Below are 25695 nucleotides of genomic sequence, written 5' to 3'. Positions count from 1 at the left end.
TGCATGCTTACAGTCCCAGCTACGGGAGGCTGAGGTGGGAGGATCACTTGAGCCCAGGAGATCAAGGTTGCAGTGAGCCGTGATCATACCACTGCACACCAGCTCAGGAGACACAGAGACACCCTGTCTCAAAAAAACAAAACAAAACAAAAAAAACCTCCCAAATTGGATCTATCTTCTGACTAGTTCACTAGTTCATAGAATGAACTCATTTTTTCAGAAGTTGGTGCCAGATTCTGTTAAAACCTGCTGTAATGAAATCATCTAACAACTTAGGAACAACTATTTACTAGCTTGAGTCTATACAAACAAAATAGGAATAGATGCACTCGGTGGCAACTCCAATTGGAAAGTTCTATTTGCATAGCAACTCTTGTGAGATCTCTGGGATAAGAGACTGCTTTTTGCCTTACAGAGAACAAAACAAAACAAAACAGAATTTTTAAAAAAAATGTTACTTGACCAATCTTGGGATTCAGAAAGCTCTGTTATTTCCTTTTCAGAAGTGATAGTTGAAGCATTACACTATCATAATTTAGAATTTTATCTCAAAATAGAAATCATTTTAGCATAACTTATAGCAACTGAAGCATATATATACACCATATATATTTATTATATGGGTGTTATGTATGTATATATGCATATATATATGCATACATACATGTATATATGCATATATATGCATATCTATGTGTGTGTGTGTGTATATATATATAAAACTCAGAAGTTGAATTCTTTCAATTGTGATGGTCAATCCAAATCATTTTCTAGTTTTTTTTTCCTCACACAGAAGCATGACTTATATACCCTCCACTTCAATGATTCCTAAGTTGTTGTTGTTGTTTTGTTTTGCTTTGCTTTGTTTCGAGACAGGACTCATTCCTCTTGCCCAGGCTGCAGTGCAGTGGTGCGATCACAGCTCACTGCAGCCTGGAACTCCTGAGCTCAAGCAATCTGCCTGCCTTAGTTTCCCAAAGTGTTGAGGTTACAGGTGTGAGCTACTGTGCCTGCCCAACAATTCTTGCTTTTGTTGTTGTTGTTGTCTTGCAGTAAATTTCCTTTTTGGTAGGGTAACTAATTGTGTTTTGGCTTTGGATGGTTTTTACTTATTAGTTACTCTTTTCACTCAAATCCACGGTTTTTAAAAAATGTCTTTCTCCTGCTTATTTTCTGAAAAAAAATTTTTTAAGACACCCTTGACTGGAACAGGAATTCTCTGTACCAAATCCATATTCCATATTCTCAGTCTGTTCATCCAATCCTGCAGGATACAAGGATCAAATAATAAAAGGAGGGGTGGGGTAAGGGCCATAAAATTCACCATGGTAGAATGCCAGTTCTAATATAGTTTCCGCCATGTTTTAATGACCAAATAAATGCCTTCCCTAAAGCATTAAGCAAAGTAGATAAATAGGTAATTTCACACTTGCCTTAAGAACAAATAATACCCATTGCTCCATTTTATAATTTTTTCCCCCCTGTGTAATAAATCTTTTGCACACAATACAGCAAAAGACAACAGGAGGCATATGAAGATGTAGGAAATATGTTCTCTTGCTATCCCAATTGTGGGCTCGAATGTGTGTCAAAGGAAAATTCAGATCTGGGTTCTCAAACTCCAATGCCTCTAGGGGCTTGTAAGAAACATACATATCGGGCCGGGCGCGGTGGCTCAAGCCTGTAATCCTAGCACTTTGGGAGGCTGAGACAGGCGGATCACGAGGTCAGGAGATCGAGACCATCCTGGCTAACATGGTGAAACCCCGTCTCTACTAAAAAAATACAAAAAACTAGCCGGGCGAGGTGTCGGGCGCCTGTAGTCCCAGCTACTCGGGAGGCTGAGGCAGGAGAATGGCGTAAACCCGGGAGGCGGAGCTTGCAGTAAGCTGAGATCCGCCACTGCACTCCAGCCTGGGCGACAGAGCGAGACTCCGTCTCAACAACAACAACAACAACAACAAAAAAAAAAAAAAAAAAAAAGAAACATACATATCAGGTAGGGTGGAGACAGTTACAGCTGAAAGAGTTGCCTACTATCCCCAGTGCAAAGGGGACCTTCATCATAGATACAGTGATTGGTGACATGCAGTAATTGTGGCCCCGATTCCCAGTATCTCAGGAGATTTTCAAGGATCTCCTTGAAATCTGCAGTAAGAAGTACATTTGTTAGGTGTTTACCTGTGAGCTCCCTTTTTATGTTGGGGAGGTTGGCTGGACAGGAGTTGCTGATGGTGAGGCCTGGTGGGGGCAGACCTTGGTTTCCATAAAGATCAATCAAGTTTCCCGAGACAGGCAACTAGAGAGAGACCAACAGTAACAGAAATTAACTGTTGAACAATTCCCACGTTTTTTCAGATAAAAAACTATGATCCTACTCTAGGATTTATTTAAGAAAAATTATTTGATAAAAAAAATCATTTTTAAAGTAGGAAAATATGAGATGTTTATTTTTTCATTCGCTTGCAGATATGAAAAGAGAGTCACAGGATCTCCTCAACTAGCTCCCTTTGAAGGAGGAAAGTACAGTCTCACACCCATAAAATGATTACACTAACTAGCCAGTAGGCTTATTTTGAGCATGGAGACAATGAATAATGTGGTGAATGCATTATCTAGTACAACTAGTAGCGTACAGAGGATGTTCAGGAAATGTTGGCTATTATTGTAAAACAGGATTGTATATAAAATGACCTTTTCACCAAATAGGACTTTCCATTAAAGTTAATTTTGTTCCTTCCTTCTCGTCTCCACCTCTTCTTCTTTTCCTTTTACAAGGAAAAGCAATGAAAGTTTTATTTATTTGTTTTTAAATTGGAAAAGAAATGATTTCCTTAATGCTAGAGAGAAAAAGCATTTTCTTGAAATTGAAATTTTCCACAAAGCCACAAGAGGGAGCCCACAGACTTTAAAACAGAGCAACAATTTACACTTTCAAAAAAATTAAAAAAATAAAAAGTAAAAGAAATAGTTAGCCTTCCCCAAGCTAGCATCAGAGTTTTTCCTCTGGTTCTGAATGGGATGTTTTAAAGCAGCGAGCTCTCCTTTGGTTGTGTATGTGCATTTCTTGGTAACTAGCTGGTTGCAGCAGTTTATAGGCCTGTTTTTGTAGAAAAGGCCCAAATGGATCCCCCTTCCCACACCCTGAAATACAGTTTGAAATAGTAACTATGGAGAAATCATTGAGTGACCTCACTCCTTCCACTTGCAGACATGTACCGTTACTAGACTGATTCAAACAATTTCTATAACCATGATTACTGGGTAAGACTTTATGTTGTTTAGCCCTCCCGTTTCTTGATTACACATTGAATTGTATTCTACATCTGAGAAAAGTACATTCAGAAAGCATTTAGGTGTGATTAAAATGTTTAGTGACTGAGAGGTATCTAGTAAAAACTGTATTCAACAGAGTACCTTGTATCCTCTCAAATGACCACTAACATACAGATGAAAATATGCCACAAAATACGAGTCAAATGTGCTTCCCCTCATTGGTAGCCATTGCATCAATTTCTGGGATGGCTTCTAAACATATACTCTATGAATTAAACCCCTAGCTAAAGAGATTTGGGTGGGAGGCAATGGACATGGAATAAGATACTTCTTGATGGGTGAATCAGACACTGGCTCGAACAGGACTGGGGTGGGCAGGGAGGACAGACAAACCAGCAGAATACAACTCCCTCTTTTGCTCCTTTTTGAAAGCAGCGTTTATAGTATATGCATAAAACCTAATACACATATCCCCATACACAGGCACAAAAATAGACATTGTGGTCATTTAAAATGTATCGTATTTCAAGGCCCTTTAAGAAATTGATAAAAAGTGACTTTGATTATTAGCTATCATTTCACTAAGTGGTTTTATTTGAAATAGGTCACCTTCTCAGGGTCAGCCTTGCTCTGTGTGTGTGTTTAGTTTTATTCTTGTCCAATTTAACGCAAAGTGAAAGGCACTCACATGTTTCAAAATAGCCCGGTAAAGTACCAGAGAGACTAAACTTATACAGTTGTCATGATGTCTGGTAACTCCTTAGATTCCAAAGCTTTATTCCCCTATCTTTTGAGAATTTCAGGTTTTGGGAAAGCTTCTGGGTCTTAACAAACCAAGAATGTGACTTGAAAATTCAAAGCAATAAGCTAAAAGAAAAATTATTCCCCTTGCTCTAGAAAGGCAAATCACATATATGGTTTTCATATGCAAATTGTATGCAAAACTCACTGTGTTATTATGAAGATTTGTTAGGGATAAATAATAGCAACTGATACACATCTCCAAGTCATTGATAGACCTATGTGGAACAGACATCTAATTCTAAGCTTCTTCTGGACAAGAACATATTTTCTAACTATGTTGTAAAGAAGAGATATGTACATGACTGAGAGAGAGAATGCTTTCTGCCATAGACAGCCAGATGGACAGGGTGGGGGAGACAAAGAGCAAAGTGGGGGATACCTAGTGAGAAATGGATTGAGACAGGTGAAAAACTACAGAAAGGACTGCTGTGATTAGCATCGATTGATGACAGTGCACACCAATAAGGGAAATGAATTAAAATCCCTACAGCAAGATGCCTCATTGGGCACTCTACTGAGGTCAGACATCATTACTTCCAGTTGAAAAAGCTTATAGCCCTCTATCTACTTCTCTGAAAGATTTCCTGCTTCGGCTGCTTTCCCCATACTTACTGATTAGGAGTGGGAAGCAGAAAGCATGCCAGAATATTTTGCTGGGGGTCATCTCATTTTTTGGGTGCCTACTTTGGGCCAAGCACAGAATTAAAATGGCACTTTGTGTATGGCATCTTACTGCTTTTTACAGAAAGAAAAGCCAAGGTTTTGGCCATTGCCAAATGGAGGTTTTTGGTTGGAGGCTCAGGTCCCATGTTAACAGCAGAACTGGGGGTGGGGAGAGTATCAACATGCTGATATTAACCACTTAGAAACTGCAACTTTCAATTCATCTCCAATTAGATCTGAGGAAATAAAAACCCTGCCGCTTATTAGCCAAATGTGGATACTCCAATCTACCGATTAATGGTGCAGAACTTTATAGCCTGTGCTTAGGAGTCAGAGACCCAGATTAAAATCCTGCCTCTTTGCTAACTTGCTATGTGATATTAAGCAAGTTCTCTGAGGCTTAGTGTCTCCAACTGAAAAGCGACAACCATTCATCTCACAGGGTTTTCATAAGATTTCATAGAGATAAAGTAGGTGAAACACAGTGCCTGTTACTTCAGTGATCAGTAAGTAGTAACCACTATGATTAACAACACGTATTATAATTTTCTAGGGAGTACTGGATTCCCACTTTACAGTTTTGACAGGTGAGCTAATGTTCACTTTGATCAACAAAACCACTTGCCATGTTAATTACTAAGTACACTGTCAACGATTAGACAATTTTTACCAGACTGCAATACAAATCTAGGAACAGAAATCAGGGAATCTGCAAGGCTGAGGTGACCAGTCATTATTCCAAGTCAGGGCTTCTACACTACAGCTGATTTTGTTTCCCCGGATCAATGTCTGGAGGTATTTTCAGCTGATGCACCTGCAGGGTATTTGCTGCTGACATCCAGTGGGTGAAGGCCAGGGATGCTGTTAAGCATCCTAAAATGCACAGGACAGTCTCCCACCACAAAGACTTATGCATCCCAAATGTCAACAGTTCCACAGTTGAGAAACTGTGTTCTAAATGGTGGTGTATATTCTTTGTATCAACAGCTCTTATTTGCTGAAGCTACTAAAAGGAAGGTTGATGGAAATAATTTAAAATGTGTCTCCTAGTCATGCATTTTAAAGAAAGGATTCTGTGGTTGGTTCTTCTGCATTAGAAAACTTCCCCCATAAATATAGTTAACATCACAATTAGGTCAAAATAACACCTTTAAGAGCTAAGAAAGAGGAAGAGACTTCTTCTATTAACATGTATATTTCACATCTTTGTTGGGTCTTTATCCAGGCCATTTACCTAAATAGCAAGATTTCACTTCCAGAGCACAAACTGCACTGTGGACAGACGAAAGCCACAGTCTAATTGGGACAAAAAAATTGAAGGAAGATGCGCCTGGGTCTATGCCCCCATATTGGTCTGAATTGAGTTCTTCAATGTTGTGCTCCACCAAAATGAATATTTTCCCAAGTAAATGATAATCGTAAAATGTTATTATTTTTTCTCTCTGGATGGTCCCCTTCTCTGAATATCAATTGAGCACTGTTAACACAAGTAAACTGGGACTTTTATTCTTTGTTTTTGATAGTACAAGAGGGCCCTTGTGCTCTCAGAATAGTTATTTCTAGACTTCAATTCCCTTAGGACAGTTTCCTTTCTAAGTGTTCCTTCCACTTTATTTTTTTCTCAGTAGTTAACTTGAAATAAAGCATTTCAAATAATCAAATAAAAGAAAAAAAATGCCTAACATGAAGAACATTAAATTTAAACTTTACTGTGGGAAAAAAATTAAAATGTTAATAGGTTGTAGTAGCTTTGTTACTTAATTTTGACAACTAAAACCCAAGTTCATCAAGAATAAGAGCTAGTAACTAACTTTTAGTGAGAGCTTATCAGGGCCCAACTGTTCTAAATGCTTTTTGTGGATGACCTCTTATAATTCTCCCATTAATTCTATTGCAGTAGATGCTATTATGATCCCCATTTTACAGACAAGGACACAGAAGCAGAGAGGGTGAATCACTCACTCAAGGGTATGTATTCAGATGTCTGGTTCAGAGTCTGTGCTCCTAATGTTGAAGTTACATTGCCTTTCCCCTAATGGCAAAATGCTGAAATAGATTTGTTGAAAGAAGACTCTAATGGAGCCACATTTAGCCTTTCTAGCATGGGGAAATAGAAGAGAGGTAGATGCTGGGATAAAGTCAGTGACTTCTAAGGGTGGCTGCAGGGGACTCCTCTCCTGTCTGGGAGTTAATTCAACTCTGCCCAGAGGATCTTTCTTATCTGGAAATTTCCTTTGAGATGGCCTCTCTGCTCCTGAATTGTCCTTCTCCCCTCAAGGGCTAAAAGAGTCTCCCCCTTCTAGACTGGTAACTCCCATGAGAACCCCCCATGAGAACAGGAAACATACCTTAGTCACCTTTGCATCCACAGCACCTTGCCCGGTGCTGCCCACCTATTAGGCATATTAATAAATACTAAATTAATCTTTAATGTAGTTTAGGAGCAACCATATAATGAAGGAACAAGGCCTCAACGCTAATGTAGATGGAATGAAGAGGTATGAGGATTCATTCTATTTTTTTATTTTTAAATGTGTTGCCCAGGCTAAAGGACAGTGGCATGATCATGATTCATTGCATCCTTGAACTCTTGGGCTCAAGTGATCCTCCCATCTCAGCCTCCTGAGTAGCTAGGACTACAGGTATGTACTACTACCCCACCCAGCTAATTTTTTATATTTTTTATAGAGACAGGTTCTCTCTATGTTGCCCAGGCTGATCTCCAACTCCTGGTCTCAAGTGATCCTCTTGCTTCGGCCTCCCAAAGTGCTAGGATTATAGGCGTGAGCCATGGGCCCAGCCAGGTATTCATTCTAAAGGACAGAAGCATATATGGGGTCATAACAACTGTCTTCAGAAGGGTTGGTATGTGAAAAAGTTCTCCATGAAGCAAACTAGGACCCATGCTGCAATTTACAGCGTTATTTACTGTGAGGGATATTCTGAGATAAATATGTCTCACAGATAGCTAACATAGAGCTGGATACATTATAGGGGCTCAATGAAGATCAGCTGAATACACAAATACTATCAATATTATTTGATATTATAATTAATAAGTTATATTTAATAATTTAGAATACAACTTGTGTTTCCAACGCTAAATACTGTAGATACTTTATCAAGTGTGTTAACCACATGATATAGGTATATTTAACAGCCCCATTTTACAGATGGGGAAACATAGGGTTTCAGGAAGCTAAATAACATGCAAGGTCACAGAGGAAATGGCAGATTCAGGATTTGACCCCAGATCTGGTCAGAAATCTCTAAATCCTAACCATTGTGCTTTGCTATTTCCCTAGTGAGCTAGTACAGATCCTTTTTTGGAGGCTTTCAAGAAGCTGGATGCCTTGATTTTTTTGTGGAGAATATGAAGGAGATGCAAGAGAAGGTCAGGCCAGGCATAGTGGTGCACGCCTATAATCCCAGCTACTTGAGGGAGGAAGATCACTTGAGCCCAGGAGCTCAAGATCAGCCTAGGCAACAAAATGAAATCCTGTATAAACAAACAAACAAACAAACCACAGAAAGCAAATGGATTGAGTACTAGGTTAGACCAAATGACATCAAAGGTCTTTGCCATTACAAAAAAAGTCAATCATTTTACAGAATCATATCAATTCTAACAGCCCACTTGAGTGTGCCCAGGGACCCATTTGACACCACTAGCAAAATGACCACTCTCATGGCAAAGTTCTTTTGAAATGACTGGGCCATTGCTAATTAATGCTGCTAGAGCAATGTAATGTAAATATATGTCTTTGGGTATATTTATAAATTCCCCAGGGCATGCTTCCCCAAGTGTTTTGTGCATGTTCGTCCTAAGATTCTGACTGCTAGACAAGTGTAGTTGGCCTCATGGGATGCACCAACTTGTAAGCAGAAAGGTTCCACAAAAGCCAACCAAGGATTCCAAGAGGTTGGGATAGTTTGGCAAGAAAACTTTTATCAAAATGGCAGAACACCTGGTTCTTCCAAAATCAGGGTGTGGGTTTAAATGGGTGGAAAGTAGACAAACTCCAAATATCACAGAAGAAGTTTGAGGTTTCAAGGGAAGTCCTCACCCCACATGAGTTCAAGGCAGTGAACTTGAAGAACTGGACCGAGATGGATTTAAAAAAAAAAAAAAGAAAAGTGCTATTATAAGACTCAATTTTCTGAGGATTCTGGTGTAACTAAGTAAGTGCTATTTTGTCCCCTGGCCAAGGGAATTTACTATTGGAAGTTAGTCGTATCTTTAAAAACTTTCATCGTGGTAAAAAACACATACGATAAAAGTTGCCATCCTTTTTTTTTTTTTTTTTTTTTTTGAGACGGAGTCTCACTCTGTCGCCCAAGCTGGAGTGCAGTGGCGCAATCTCGGCTCACTGCAAGCTCCGCCTCCCGGGTTCACGCCATTCTCCTGCCTCAGCCTCCCGAGTAGCTGGGACTACAGGCGCCCGCCACTGCGCCCGGCTAATTTTTTCTATTTTTAGTAGAGACGGGGTTTCACCATGGTCTCGATCTCCTGACCTTGTGATCCGCCAGCCTCGGCCTCCCAAAGTGCTGGGATTACAGGCGTGAGCCACCGCGCCCGGCCAAAAGTTGCCATCTTAACCAGTTTTAAGTATATGGTTCAATAGTGTTATGTATGTTCACATTGTTGTCAAATAGATCTCCAGAATTTTTCATCTTGCAAATCTGAAACTCCATACTCTTTGAACAACTCCCCTTTTCCCTTTCCCCTCAATAAATATTGGTCTTTAAAACACTAGTTATTAAGAATATGATAGTCTCATAGCATTGCTCTCAGAGAAAACAGAAAAGGATTGGAGAAGGCATTCAAAGACCTGCCAAGCAGGCCTGGCTCTGATACACCCAAGCTATGTAATCTTGCATAAGACCATCTAACCTAGTTACAGTTTAAAACTGAGGGCAATGATACCATCCGAACTTGACTCACAGAATAATTGCAAGGACTAAATAAGATCTGCAATAAGACTTTGGTGAAACAGTAACATAAGGCTAAAATGTAAGGAATGAAGGAAAATAAACAATATAGGCAAGTCTCTAAATTACAGAGAAAAACAAGTAACATATAATAGCAAACAGGACCATTGTTTATGAACTGAAGTTGGAATAAATTTTGCTGTTGGATAAGGGTAACCCCAATGTCCCTCTATCACCTAAGAATATGAAAAAACCTTCTTGAAAAACTGCACAACCTTTTTCAGGCTGACTAGAGCACCATCATGAATAGTGCAGTTCATAATGGTTCGCTTGGCTGCAGTGTACTGGGTTGGGCATTAGATGTCAAGGGAATTGGAAGGGATAATGTCCTATCAAAACTGCTCTTGGACTCCAGGGAATGTAGAGTTTTATCATGGGCTTATTCACAAACTCATAAAAACTTCTTAATTTCTGATGTCAAAGTCACTTATTTGTGATCCTGAGATAATTCTCCATTTTACTATTAATACATTTCATCAGTGAACCAGTTACAAAGATACAATAAAAGTTTAAGAAAAAAGAAGAGAACCCTGGAAACACCTCAAGATTTTCTACTTCAAAAAAGGTTACCAATACCGTATTCGCCATTTGCAAAGCAGGATCCATCAAGCCCAAGATTTCCTCATTATAACTTGATTCTAGGCTAATGATGTCATCGATTACATCATCCATCTGTAGGAAAAAGGGCAACGGAAGAGAGACAAAAATAAATAAAACTATGCAACATAACCTAAAAAGAGACTCATGGTCTTTCTTTACCCAAAGCAATAATGGTCTTTAGTTAGATTCTAAGAAGTAACTGTCCTCTTTCCACTAAAATAAAATAGTATTGAAGACCATTAACACTAATGGGTGATGAGAATAATACTTGTAGCCAGCATTTAATGAGTGATTATGAGTTGCCAAGCACTGGGTTCAAGGATTTTCATAGGCTAAGTTTTTGCCCTAACGAAAACCCTATCATGGCATATTACAGCAATTTTCCAGGTGAAATAAATGAGAAGCAGCTCACCCAAAGTCACACACTGAAGAAAGACTGGAGCCACGATTTAACCCATGCTTTCACAACTATGCTAAACTGCCTGTCCTAAATAGGAAAGATGTACCAGAGCACTTCATCTTGAATGACAGCTGTCATTCTACTTCCTTTTTCCCCCCAAAGACGATGGCCCATACCCTTTTCTTGCAGAAGGAAAACACAGATGGTAATTCTGCCCTTTGGTTCCACAGGGAAGCGTGGACATTGTGTCTCGCAGGCCACTGGCTATCCCTGCACCCATCTTACAGTGACTTGTAAAATAAGTTTCTCCTTGTACAGCTGCCAGTGTGCTTGGTACTCCCCAAGGAGTACACCAGGCCGAGGTTATCATTACAGTCATGGAGCTGACATTCCTACTAGATCAATTTTATTTCTGAAGTACCAAAACATCAGTTATGATAATAAACAACAGTGATTACATGTGCATTGCAGCAGTTGCAAAGACAAGTCTGTGAAAACATTTCTTCATAAACACCTTACGTATTTGAGCTAGTTGGTATGTCTGTGCTTGGGTCTTAACAGTACTTCATAGTTACACAATGAAATCACAGAACTAACAGGGATGCTCTTCCATCTCTTTTGCCACTTCCATTAAAGAGGAGAGACTCCAACATTCATGGGTTTGAGTTGGAATCCCAGTTCTCCTACTTTCTAGATTGGGGCAAAGCCTCCGATCTTTTTTTTTTTTTTTTTTTTTTTTTGAGACGGCGTCTCGCTCTGTCGCCCAGGCTGGAGTGCAGTGGCCGGATCTCAGCTCACTGCAAGCTCCGACTCCCGGGTTCACGCCATTCTCCTCCCTCAGCCGCCTCCGATCTTTTAAAGCCTCAGTTTCTCAATCTCTAAAATGGGGGTTAATAATATTTACTGTCTTATGGATTCTTGTATGATTTCAGGACAAACTGTACGGAGTGTTCAAAGTACCAGGAATATAGTAAACACTCAAAAAAGGAGTCTTGTTAAGTGACCCCTAAGAAAAAAAATAATTGGCCAGTTTTGAATAACTACTATCCAGTGTTTGTTAGATTCTATTTCTATTGACACCACTTTTATTTGTTTTGTTTGTCTTTAAGAGATGATTTTCTAATTGAGTTGGTAAATATGCAAATAGGTTAGGAAACTTATGAACAAAGTTTCCTTGCCATTTTTAATTTTGTTCTTAGAAAAATAAAATTAGTGGGTTTGATGTAATAGCATTTTTAAAATAATTTTTTTCTCTCATGACAAAAGTAATGCAAGTTGATGACAGGAAATATAGAAAGGCAAAAAATTTTGTTGCTTATTATTCTCTCCTATATCTATATACATGCATAGATATATAAATAGATATAGCATAATTTATATATCCATTAAATAGGATGTAATAGAAGAAACTTTAGTTACTTGGGAAAGCATCCATTACATATTATTAAATTAATATAATTTCAAAATATATGCTCGAGATTCCATTTAGGAAACAATATCTAGATTATACGCACACATTTTGGTTTTACTAATACAAAAATTGCTAACCTACAAATTTGTATAACATACATTGATTATGTTAAATTACATATTTTGTATCTTATTTATTAAAATTTATGTACTTCAAGAAGTTTTTAATCTTTGGAGCAACTTAGGGGAAAACCATATTTTAGTTTATTCTTCCTTGTCATTATTTAATCATGAGATACTATGAAGAAAAAGGCACTGTTCACAGCTTTCTCTATAAAAAAAAAAAAAATCAATGGGGGAAAAAAATCCTTAGGTTTTCAGGAAGGTGTGATCCACCACAAATATAGATTCTAATTACAAAGTGTTACATCCTCAGGCTGCCAAGTCATTCAGTACCTGCATACAGGACGCTCGTGAATGTGTGTTCATGCCTGGGCACTCGCTCTCTGCCCTGTTTTGCTCTTCAAACTTATAAAATCCCTGCAAAAACACAAGCAAAAACAGCCTATAACTTGGATTTGCAAATGACTTTTTAAATGACCTGTTCACACAAAGCTGATGGCACAGCAACAAGATGAACTAAGCTTTCAAACAAAGTGGAATCTGACCAAGAGATGAAATAATGAAGGAAGAACTTGTGTCAAATCATCTTGCTAGATGACAAATTTGGGTACAGAAAAATAAAGCAGTTGGTTTGGGCAAAGGGGCAAAGATTTTAGTCCCTCTAGAAATTAAAATCAATCCAACTTTAGAAAAGTTGCCTCTGAATTTGCATAAACACTTCATAGTACCTAGTACAGTAAATCCCACTGAGATGAAGCTCATCATCTCATAATTCGGAAATAATGAGCATTAAATCACAACTCTCAGGTATTAATATGCTCCAAATTTTGATGCACCAATTAGCTTGAAGGTAGTTTGAGTCTTGTCTCCAATCCAGCCTTTACCAAAGGAGATTTAACGGGCAGCAGCAATTTTATTATTGAAACAGAATGTATCCAGCAATTAAACCTTTGCGTTTCCGTTAAAGTCTCATGTGCTATATGATTCAAACCCATCCATGCACATTCCATGCTTTTTCCCCCCAACTCAGGGAGAAATAAAAATAATATTCCAGACATTCACAACAAGCGGAACTTCTAAACCGCCTGTCCCACACCTCTTCTATTTTTGCTTTTCCTTTTCCACCTCCCCTTCTCCTCTCCATTTTCACTGCTTCATAAACTGAAAGGCATGGAAGAGAAGAAAGCACTCAGCTAAGGAAGAAGAAGCAAGTGGCAAAAGTGTCCTTGCCTCCACATTTCACTTGGAGAGGGCCAGGTCTCCCGTCATGTGCCGTACACCCAATAACCCAGTGACGGGGACAAGAGGCTGGAATGCCACAGCCATGATGGTGAATCAGGGACAAAGGCTGGTAAATGTGACCACAAGGACAAACTAGAGTCCACAGTTAAGTGTGGGAATCATATTCAACAGACAAGTTATTTAGCATAAGAAAACAGGAGAGGAGAGAAGACATGAATTACCTCTTTTTCACAGTTGGAGTTAAGCGTAAGCATAGCCATGGGGCTGTTGGGTGCGCTGCTCCCCGGCACCGGTGGCATGACATGATCGCCAGGCTGGTTTGGACATGGCAAGCTCAGGACTTGGTTGGCATGTTTATTTGCTAAAGTGGTAGAAAGGTACTGCTTTACCTGCTGCCGTTGGGCTTGCTGTATGTGGTACTTGGTGGGGTTTTCGAGGTGGGTCTGCACCTGAACATAGCCATGGAGGGAAAAGAAGACAGCGCTGTTATTTGTGAGTTTCAGATGGCTCTTCTTTCAGGCACAAACGTGAAACTGACCAGTCCACCAACAGAATAAATTATTAAGCCTTTGTTATGTACCAGGCACTGTGCTAACGGATTTTGATATTACTGAAGTTTAAAGTCTAACTCGTAGGATTTGGGGTAATACTTTGCCCTATTTTGTTTCCCTGCTAATTAACTATACATCTCTTTCAAATCTTCTTCTCATATCTGATAATTAAAAGTTTGAAATTATCTTAGGGCAAAAACTTCCCCAACACACATGAAAAGGTTTATTAAGAACAAAATTAAAATGTAGAAGAAGGGGCATAACTCAGTTTGTTTCACTTTCCTTGGAAAACAGAACAGCTTTCTTTTTAAAACACACACACACACACACACACACACACCCCTCCTTAAGAACCAACTGTGTAAAATGGCTGTAGAAAATAAATAGAAATCTTCCAGTGATTAAATCAACCAGTTGTGGATTAATTCTCCCACTTCCATTTGGACATGATTATTCAACATTTTAATTAAGAAAAAACTCAACATAAAAAGCAATTCTACATTAAGTAGTTTCTTTCAAATGCATAACACTTACACGTATGTGTTTTAAAAGACATGACTATTAACAAGTCAAGAGGATGTTTTTTCTGCTTTCCTACAGACAGTAATTTAGAATAAGAAATACTTTTCCCCCAAAAACAACATTATTCAATTTTAAGTCACTTTTTTCCTCATAAAGACAATTTAATCTTATGAGCAATGAACAGGAGCTGATGAAGACAGTTTAGCCACACACTAGGCAAAAAAAAAAAAAAAAAAAAAAAGAATCCTACTAATATTTACTTTGTTCAAAACTACATTGGATTACTTCTTATGGCATCAAACAATAAACAGCATTAAAAGAGTAGATTTGTACTTATTGAAAATAGTATGTTTATTACAAAAAAACTGTATTAAATCAATTTATTACATTATATTTCAAAGACTGAATATGAGTCAGAATAAAGCTCACCTGATAGTGATTATATTCTAGCATTTCCAGCATAACAACGCTTTAGGTGGCCCCAATCCAATGAGAGATGGTGGTAGACTATCCCTCCCTCTACTTTCTGTAATTCCAGTTTGAAGACGGGCTGGCATAGAGAAGGCACTATAAACAAGGTATCCCGAGACACCACCGGAAACTTTATCACAGAAGCCCTGCTTATAATAACCTAAGCTAATTAGTTATGCATGTAAAAAAAAAAAGTTCACACAAGGGCCTTTTTTTTTTTTTTGGAAGCCCTACGAGTATGCTCTTAAATGTTGATATCAATTTTTCCCCCTGGCTTGACGTCATGCTTTTTTTCATAAATATAAAAGAACCTTTTTAAGTGACGAGCTATCAAAGTCAAACTCACTGTCAGATCAAGTCCAATTCACTATTCATCTTTAGTTCCAGTAGTATTAATAGACAATGGTATTTCTCTTTCAGCAATAGGTTAAGAGCAGGATGCCCCTTTGGAGGAGACATCATCTAAAAGCTACTATTACATGAGACTTTTCCAAGGGCCGAATAACTGCCACTTCCGACTGCAGGATGACTATCTTTTAGTATAGAAGAGAAGAGACTCTGGGCTGAATGTTCAAGTTCAACAGCCTCTTCTTGCATCCTGGTTTTAATATGCACCTTATTCTTAGCTACGTAGATTTGTAACCTGCCTATTGACCTCACATCAGGAAGACCGGGAACTATCCTAAATAGAACATGGCACACACAGAAGTGGATGTATATTTATGCGGATAATAAGAACTAAGTATCTCCCCTATTTAACTCTCAAATGAAAAAGCATGAGCCTTTTTGCCAAGAATTTTAAAATATTATTCTTAAGACTACAGAATAATGAGTTATCATATACACAACCGATACATTTACATATTTATTCCTTTATTCATTCATTATTAACTGTTATGTGCTAAACACTGTACAAAGCATAGAATATACATCGTGAACAAACAGATATAATTTCCAGCTTTATGAAACTTATATTCTGGGGTGAGGCAAAAAAAGAAAAGAGGCAAGCAAATATATACCTATAAATTGTGATAAATGCTTAATATCTACTGTTGACAAATGTTAAGCATAAAAATTTGAAATTCAATAATGTTGTCTACATGCCCAGGATAATGCAGTCCATCAGGTTGCCAATCTCAAATTGTTTCAAATGACTGATTTAGCATGTACACAGAGGTTCACAGAGACTTTGCTTTAATAAAGGGTCCAGACACGATAATGATGAGGACAATAGACATTACTAAAATAAACATAAAATGAGGGCAATGAGTGGAATGTGCTTATTTCACTATTACACTTGAAAAGAGATTCACGTTTAAAAATAAATGTTAATTTACTGGCAGATCCTAATTCTTTAATGAATCCGAATATTATGCTTTGGTAAAGAAAGAAGCAATTTGCTTTCCAGGTGGCACTGTCAGTGAGGTCTTTATTACATCCAGGTTTGGGTAAGCAGAATGGCATATATTTGGCTCTTTTACTGTTAATAACTTTTTATTTTTAGGTTGAAAGCAGATGGCCTATAAACACTATGCAGTCGACAGAACATCTCCAGTTGTTTCCAACCCAAACACCTCAAACAGGCAACATAAATGAGGAACAGGAGCTATGAGGAAGGTAATAAGGAGTGGTGAGGTCTGTGGCAAACCAGAGGACACATTGTTCCTAGCAGGAACAGCAGACAAAAGCTGCAGCTGATTGTGGACATGTGGGAATACGAGTCCAGCCTAGCTCAATCTCCAAATTTTTCAAGGGTGGCTGGCAATCCAAACTACTTTTTTTAGTAAAATTCTCCAGGTTTAAAAATCTGATGCTCAACTGTTTTGTGTTTCACAGAATACAAGCCTCAGCCCACAAACCACTAGAAAATAATCTCTATTTTACACTGTCTATAAGGATGATCTTCATATTTACATTCCCTTGGAGACAGCCTAGGTTATGAGAAGTTAGTGTCCGAATCCAGCCTTTTCCTGGTGCTTCTTTGACAATGTGCCTGACAACACAGTCAGCAGAGTTCTTCACTTGAAACCTGGGTTCAAATTCTATCTTTGCAACTTACTACTCCTGTACCTTCTGCAAATCATTGACTTCTCCAGGTCCTCATCTCCTAGCATATTGAATGGGAGTGACAGGAGAGTTTGCCTCATATGTGTGTTTTCTGCGTTAAATGAGATCATGTTTCTAACGGCTTTAGCACAATATCTAAAACAGCAATTCTCAAACATTTTTTTCTTAGGATCCTTTTACACTCTTTAAATTTACTTTATTTACATAGATTATGTCTATCAATATTTAGCATATTAGAAATTAAAATTGAGAAATTTTGAAAACACACGATTATGCATTAGTACATATCTCACAGGATGTCAGAACAATGACATCTCAACACGACATGTAGCCTTTGGAAAACTCTACTATATACTGGTGAAATCAGAGTGAAAAAGGAAAACAATACCTTAGTGTTATTCTGAAATAGTCCAGATCTGGCAGAACCCCTGCAAGGGTCTTAGATACAACCAGGGCCTTCTGATCACACTTGGAGAACCCCTGATCTAGAATGTGGTTGGAATTCCAGCATCATCACTGCACCAGCAGTGTCACTCCCCACTGTGGACAGGTAGTGTGTGACATAGCCTCTATATGTCCACTTCCCTCCCCGAGAAGATGCTGGAGAAAGATACTAACCCTGCCCGAACTCCCTCATAGCATTATTATGAGGCTCTATAGTCCTTTGCCAATTTAAAGAGCCATATAAATGGCTCCTTATATGGAAAATTATTTTCTGTCTTCAGCCATCCTTATTCATAGCTTTTTAGTTAATAACTTTGCTTTCATTAATTTTTAAATAGCCAATCAAACAAGTATGCAAATAAGAACATACATGTAGCATTAAAGAGGATAGAAACATCTTTATGATTTCCTGATAACGTTTGCAGGTTTTTGACCTTCCAGATGACTAACCACATTAAGGAATTCAGATAGCAAAAGTTGAGTACTGCCGAACATCTGAAGTACAGACGGTAAAATAAAGCTAGAATACTTTACCATAAAATATTATTTATTGATATAACTTATATTTCATATAAATTATGCTAGCTATCTGAGTTAAAGGGCAAACACCCAAAGGCTTTGCAACTTTTATTCATTGTTAGCGCTCCTATCATTTCACCCGTTTCCTTTCTTCATTCAGATCTTAAATTGATAGCAAGAGAATCGGAATGGATCACCTCCTAACTGTCACACTTCAGCTTTACCACTTCCTGGGTAACACTGACAGGTTATTTTCCATCAGTTTCATTCTAAAGAGATCCTGGAGCACATCACATGTCAGTTTAAGATGGTGGCTGTAGATACTACCATCTTGGCTGACAACAGAATTTACTGGGGAAGAAATACCCCTATCTAGATATCCACTGCTCTTCTACTCTCTCTACTATTTGTAAACCAGAATTTGAGTAAAAGTGAGTGTAGATTCTCTTAATCCTTTTAGTTTGCTTATTTATTTATTATATTTTTAGAGATAGGGTTTTGCTATGTTGCCCAGGCTGGAGTGCAGTGGCTATTCACAGGTGCAATCATGGCACACTACAGCCTTGAACTCCTGGGCTCATGGTATCTTCCCACCTCAGCCTCCTGAGTAGCTAGGACATGCTTCTACACTCAAACGGCTTTTTTTTTTTTTTTTTTTTTTTGAGATGGAGTCTCACTCTGTCACCCAGGCTGGAGTGCAGTGGCCGGATCTCAGCTCACTGCAAGCTCCACCTCCCAGGTTTACGCCTCGAATGGCTTTATAAATATTTTTTTAAACACTTCAACACAATGTTCAGATTTATCACTTATGTTTAGAGAGATAATGTGTTCTTTTGCTCAATCAGTTTAAAGAAAACTAAAGGGATTAACCTTTAATCAATTGTTATCTACCACCACACTACTATTCTTTTCATACTGTTTTTAAAATGGCAATCCATAGAGAAAGTCAGTTATGTGATCATATTTCCTGAAAAAACTGGTAAAACAGAGAAAGCTTTCTTAAATAACTAGGATAGTCTTGCATAGGGTCACATCTGATTAAGTGGCGAGGTTCTTTTCAGTCCCACAATTACATTACCACAAAAGAAAACAAAAGCCCAGAACACATGTCCTTGGACATATAATCTTGTTTACTGTACAATCTGTACAAAGGTGTCCTTAACAAGAAGTAAAAACAACAAGGGTACGAATCCTGACCTAAAGGAGAAGAATCAAAATCAGATGCAGATGCAAAGCAAAAGAGTCTTAAATAAAGAAAGGCTCGAAATGGCTATGGTTGACAAACCCAGTGCTTTTTTCTCTACAACAGGAGTCTGTCTACCCCTCAGCCTAACTCGGTCTGCTGCCTGTATGGTCTATAAAGTAAGAATGGATTTTACATTTTTAAATAGTTGAAAAAAATGAAAAGAAGAATATTTCATGACACATGAAAAATATATAAAATTCAGATTTCAATTTGAATAAATAAAGTTTTATCGGAACACAGCCACACCTGTTAGTTTACATGTTGTCCAGGGCAGCGTCCTTGCTGCAATAGCAGATGTGAAGAGTAGCAACAGAGTCTGTGGGACCCCCAAGGCCTAAAATATCTACGCTGTGGCTTTTTATGGAAAATGCTGACCCCTGCTCTCTAGGAAAGTTTCACCAAACTAGAATTGAGCTTTCCTACTCAATAGATGTTTTAGCAGATTTGAAGGAAAGAATGGGGTGATTTTAATAAAAAGAAATAGTATAGGTATACATAATTTTACAGTTGCTTTTCCAACTACTGTCTTAACTGGACGAGCATCTTAATTACCCCCCCCCCCCTTTTAAAGCTACAGGAACAGAAACTGAGAGGAAAACTAAACAACTTGCCAGGGTTAGAAACCAGAGCCATGTCTCCATTATTCTGTGCATAGAGGTGAACTAGAGAAGCACGCTCTGCTGTGGGTCAGTTCTGATCTAGGGCTTTAACTGAATAAGAAGGGAAGATAAAATTGTGTAAGTCCAGAGGTGTATTCACATATCCCAGGTGTGCACAAATAAATATATATAAATTTATATCACATATTTATGGGTCTGTATACTTTCACACTACTTCCTGTCTTATTACTTTGCAGGGTTCTGAATTCAGAGAATTGAGCTGTAAATACGTATAAAAGAAAAGGATAACAAATGTACTTTTCGGAAAATTTGATGTTAAAATAGAATAGACTAGACTAGCCCTACCAAAAATTCCCAGCAAGTCTTTTATCCTTAGCTAATGACGTATAAAACAGCATGCTTATTATAAACCACAAGATGGGCACACTTTGATTTTAGGACAAACAATATTTAGTAGCCTCAGAAAGAAAAGATGTTATCATGAGAAAATCCCTAATATATATATTATTTTTTTCTCCCTCAGGCTAAAATAAGCTAAAGACCGTGATAATGAAAAGAACATGTGGTTTTATCTCAGTCGAATAGACGTAGGAGGGATTTAGGAGTGGTAGCCATCTGCCTACAGAGTATTGATAATCGGAGAATAAAACACGACTTTCAGAATCAAATTCCTATGGGAAAAGAAGCAGCAAGGCCAATACACTTAACCCATCACTCACTTTAAGAGAAAACCATTTCTCTTAAATGAAGGTCTCAGAAGACATTATGAGTGAATATGTTATATTAAATAGCAGGATGTATTAAAATATAAAGAACGGAATTAGTGCTCATTCTCTCAAACTTGTCTACCATGTACCAGATGCCATGCATTTTATATGTACTCCTAGCTTCTGCCAATTCAAAGTAACAGTAAGAAAGATATGTGGAATAACCATATAAAATAAAATAAAAGTAAAAATGATATGGGGATAATCACATAAAATATTCTTGAAAGTCTCGACATATAGTTTTCTTTTGCTTTTAAACTGTATCATAACTTTCTGATTGAATACAGAAACAACTATTGAAGAGACTTGATTTTGATTCTTTTAACTTCTTACTTTGAGCTGTTCCCATCTGAGAGAGTATACTCAATTGTCCTCTTGCCATTCACAGAAAATTAAATACAGGATTGGGAACAAACGTTAGTGTGTATACAAATCACTTGAGGATCTTGTTAAATGTGGAGTGTGATGCCACAGGTCTGGGCTAGAGCCCACGATTCTGAATTTCTAACAAGCTGCCAGGGGATGCTGACCCAATCGGTCCAGGGAACACGCTACATCCCAAGCAGCAAGGCTTTCATATGTTCTCAACTGGACCGCTGCCTTCATCAAAAGTTGTATGTTCACCATTCAATCAACAAATATTGCTTCAGCACCAATGAGATGCCAGGCAACTATGCAAATCTTACACAGTGTGTTTAGGTAAGGGCCTCACAGAGTATGACACTGACGCCCAGGCCTGAAGTTGGTGAGATGAGCCAGGCAGATTGGCAAGCACAGCATCCCAGCCAAGAACACAGTCCTCAGGTGTGAACAAGTCTTGGTTGTTCAAAGAACAGCAATGAGGCTCTTAATACACGTTATTTACTTGGCTTTCAATTTACCACACTTGTCTGGTTTTTCTCTCACCTTCTTCTTTTCTTCTCACTCTCCTTAGCTAGCTTTCTCCTCTTTTCCCCCCTAAATGTCAGGGTGCCTCAAGGATCAGAGCTTGATGTCATCTATCTACACTCACAGCCCTGGTGATTGAACCCAGTCACATGGATTTAAGCAGCCCAGAACAGAGGTCTCTGAGAACCAGACTCATCTCCACTGGCCTACAAGATGGCACCATTTGGAGGACTGCAGACATCTCAAGCTCAGCATGTTCATTCACTCTTCCAAATCAGCTCCTCCCACGGTCTTCTGCATCTTCACAGTTGGCAACTCCATTTTTTTCTATTAGGTTGAAACATAGGAAATTGCCATTTTTGGGGGGTAGGTCAAAAAATGGTCTTCCTCTGGCTTAACCTAGTTGCTCATTCTACAAACCATGGTCATCTTTGACTCCTTTCTTTCATACCCTGTATCCAACCCACCAAGAAGTATTGTTTCCATCTTCAGAAAATACCCAGAATTTAAGGGATTTTCACGCTCCCCTGTTACCATCTGATCCAAGCCACCATCTCTTCAAACTTAGATGACGGAAAGCTTCCTGACTCTTCTACCTGCTTCTGTCTTGGCACTCGGATGGTGTATTTTCAATACAATGAACAGGGGGATCTTGCGATATTGTCAGATCAAGTTATTTCTCTATAGAAACTAAACCAAAACAAACAAACAAACAAAAAGAAAAACCCCACCTCTGTAATGGTTCCCTACTTATCTCTGAGAAAAAAAAAAAAAAAAACCAAAGTATTTGCAATGGCCTAGAAGTCCCTATATCAATGCTATTCACAGCGCTTATTAGAAAGGCACATTCCAGGGCCCCAAACGAGAGCTAATGATTCAGAATCTCTGAGCATGGTGTTCAGAAATCCACACTAGCTTGTTAGTTCTCCAGGTAGATTCTACAGACCCCTGTCCACTGTGCCTACTTCTCCCACTCCAGCCCACCCCAGGAGCATTATCTCATTGACCTTGTCTCCTATAACTATCCTGGACATATTCACATATCCAGCCCACACCCTACCAGTGCTCCTGATCCTCCCTCCTTTGCTCTGCTTTGTCCAGAACACAGCTTGGCACACAGTGGGCACTCAGCAAGTATTTGGTACATCAATGAAGCAGTATGGAGCCAGTGTGGCTGGCATGCATGGATAAAGGGCAGACCCGAAGAACAAGGGGCCACACTGTGTAGGCAGAGGTTGTATGCTAGGAGTCTGACCACCTCTGGAAGCGTCCTAAGGAAATGGAGTGTGACAGTCCCTCAGTCTTCCTAAGTCAGAAAGCTCTAGAGGAACTAAGTCTTCAGGCCAGGCAGTTGAGTCACAGCTTGCCACCCTACTTCACATGATAAAGCTTCCTTTTCTATCAGGGGCTGCCCAAAGACCGCCAATTCTTACAGCTCTCATCTAGCAGTAGAACAAGCCAGCAGGGCCCTGTGGGTCTTAAATGCCCAGCCAGAAGCCTGAGATTTGCTTTCACCTCTAGCTGTAGACCGCTTGATAAGTCACAGTTATTCCAAGGTCCCCAAGCTGGCAGTCCATGGACACAAATCACAGACAAATCTGTTCACATAGACAGAATTTAGTGTTCTATGAATTTGTCACCAACGATGAAAAAATGAGAGTTTTCAAACCAAAATTTGGTTTCTGGTTTCTCAAACCAGAGTTTGGATTTCTCTTTTCTGGTTGATAAATCAGAAGATCTAGTGATACCAAACTGCACTATTGGGCCAGCAACTTACCAGAGTTGAAAAGCAACAGAGTTGAGAAGTAGCTTCTCCTTTTCAATGAGCACTTACTCTTCATTTTGCAACACTCCCATCACTCTTTATTCTAACACTGACAACCAGCCTGCTTTATTCATCAACCCATCTGATTCCTGAAGACTTTTAAATCTGCAAACCCCTGCCTTACCCATTCACACTTCATATCCCTGAACATGGTTCTAAATCTGACAGAATGATGGTGGCACAAGTGTGTTCAGAAAGCTACATTAAATGAACAATCTCATATGAGAAAATAAAATAAATTGGTAGAACTGTAAAAAATAAAATAAATGGATATAAACTTTAAAAAGATACATACATGCCTATGCAGCAATGGCTCTTTTCAAGAACTTTTCTAAGGATATGATCAGATATGGGACAAAGATTTAGGTACACAGACGTCTATTAGAGCATTATCTCTAACAGAAGTAGGTGGACTACTGCCTAGGGCATGCTGCCCGTTTTTGTCAACAAAGTTTTATGGGAAAACAGCCATGCTTTCATATATGTATAGTTTATGGCTGCTTTCAAGCTATAACAGTATAAGAGCATAGTTGAGTAATGGACCTGATGGCCCCCAAAGTCTAAAACACTCTGGTTTTTTATAGATAAAGTTTGCCAGCCATTAATTTCTAATAAAAAATTGAAAACAAGTATCTAATAATAGGCCATGGATTAAATTAATTATAAAGGAGCCATATAGTTCAGGCTTTTCAGCCTCAGCACTATTGACACTGGAGCCAGATAATGCTTTGCTTTGGGGATGATCTGTGCACTGCCTGCTCTCTCCCAGCATCCCTAACCTATACCCATTATATGCCAAATAACACAGCATGTCCCACTCCAGTATGACAACCAAAACTGGCTCCAGACATTGCTAAATGCCTTCTGGGAACAAAACAGCCCTCAGTTGAGAACCACTACATATAAACGGATACTGTGCAGTCATTACAATCCACATTTTATCCAACAATTTTTTGTTTATTTCTTGTCTAGTACACTACATTGAATTTCATACATCAAATTTATTTATTTATTTTGTACTTTAAGTTCTGAGATGCATGTGCAGAATGTGCAGGTTTGTTATGTAGGTATACACGTGCCATAGTGGTTTGCTGTACCTGTCAATCTGTCATCTAGGTTTAAGCCCCGCATGCATTAGGTATTTGTCCTAATGCTCTCCCTCTCCTTGTCCCCCACCGCTCAACAGGCCCCGGTGTGTGATGTTTCCCTCCCTGTGTCCATGTGTTCCCACTGTTCAACTCCCATGTGTGAGTGGGAACATGTGGTGGTTGGTTATCTGTTACTGTGTTAATCTAACAGTATTTCATGAGAGGGAAAGTTCATTAATGTAAATGGGAACATAAAGCAGGTTAAAAACACTATATATACTGCTATCCAAAATTGATTTTTAAATGCTATTTCTATACATGCAAAGCCAAAAAAAAAAAAAAAAAAACTAATGACAAATTATTCAGTCAAGTCTCAACAGTGACTATCCCCAAGCGGTAAATTCTCAGTGATTGTTATTTTATTATTTTTCATAACGAACATGACACTGATTTTGTAATTTAAACAAGCTAGACATTCCATGAGAATGAAAGCCTACAGATCTGGACAAATAAAAATATATTCAGGCAGAAGTCCTCTACTGAAAATTTTGCAAACAACAAATAAACCCACGAAGTGGTTACACAATGGTGAAATACATACGCGTTGTTTCAACTTTTTCTTGAACTGTTTGATCAGATGGAGAGGACTTCGTTTTTTCTGAGATTTTTGGTCTAACATTCAAGCTTATACAGTTTGCATTTGTATAATATTTGACACATTTTTATGGTTTTGTAAAGGGCCACAATTACATGGTTCAAGAGTGCCTTTATAATGGCCCATTGTCAGGACCATCCAGATCCCCCCTCCTCATGGGAGCTGCCAGTGCAGCATTCCACACGCTAGAACTTTTCCACGTGCCCCAGTTTAGCCCTGCCTCAGAATCGCAGACGTCTTTTTGTTGTAGCATTTCCCCCCTCAAATGCCCCCATTGTTTGCAGTTTATCGGGTATTAGAGATAATTACAGCACAGGCAGAACAACTCCTTCTGTAAGTACCGACACTCTTAAGAAACTGGCAGTGGTCAAGTTTGTCAGACGTGAAAACATTGCCTTGGGCCTAAGCAAAAGGTCAGAAAGCCCCTAGGCAGAGATGAGAGCTGCTGAATGCTACTGGTTTGAAGGTCAAGCCCATAGAAGCTAAAAACTGTCAAAAAGCAGCCATCTCATAATAACACAA

The 25695-nt window shown here is 38.7% G+C and overlaps 1 protein-coding gene across 9 annotated transcripts in view; it reads right to left on the bottom strand.

Moving 5' to 3' along the window:
* The window catches only part of LOC105479570 (melanocyte inducing transcription factor), a 224152-nt gene that overhangs the window by 18148 nt on the left and 180309 nt on the right, over nt 1-25695 (bottom strand). For 7 of the 9 annotated variants that reach the window (XM_071092073.1, XM_071092075.1, XM_071092074.1 and 4 more), the window contains exons 3-6: nt 13732-13959; nt 12602-12685; nt 10312-10407; nt 2182-2299 (exon numbers count right to left, since the gene is read on the bottom strand). In XM_071092073.1, coding sequence (XP_070948174.1) covers nt 2182-2299; nt 10312-10407; nt 12602-12685; nt 13732-13959 — 526 coding nt within the window. Of the gene's footprint in view, nt 1-2181; nt 2300-10311; nt 10408-12601; nt 12686-13731; nt 13960-15012; nt 18714-25695 lie in introns of those variants that run through there. The other 2 variants (XM_024792198.2, XM_024792199.2) reach the window with 2 other exon arrangements.

This window comes from Macaca nemestrina, chromosome 2 (genome assembly GCF_043159975.1).
Source record: "Macaca nemestrina isolate mMacNem1 chromosome 2, mMacNem.hap1, whole genome shotgun sequence".
Lineage (NCBI taxonomy): Eukaryota > Metazoa > Chordata > Mammalia > Primates > Cercopithecidae > Macaca > Macaca nemestrina.
Note: the sequence above shows the minus strand (reverse complement) of the source record. Positions and strands in the feature narration are given on the sequence as shown.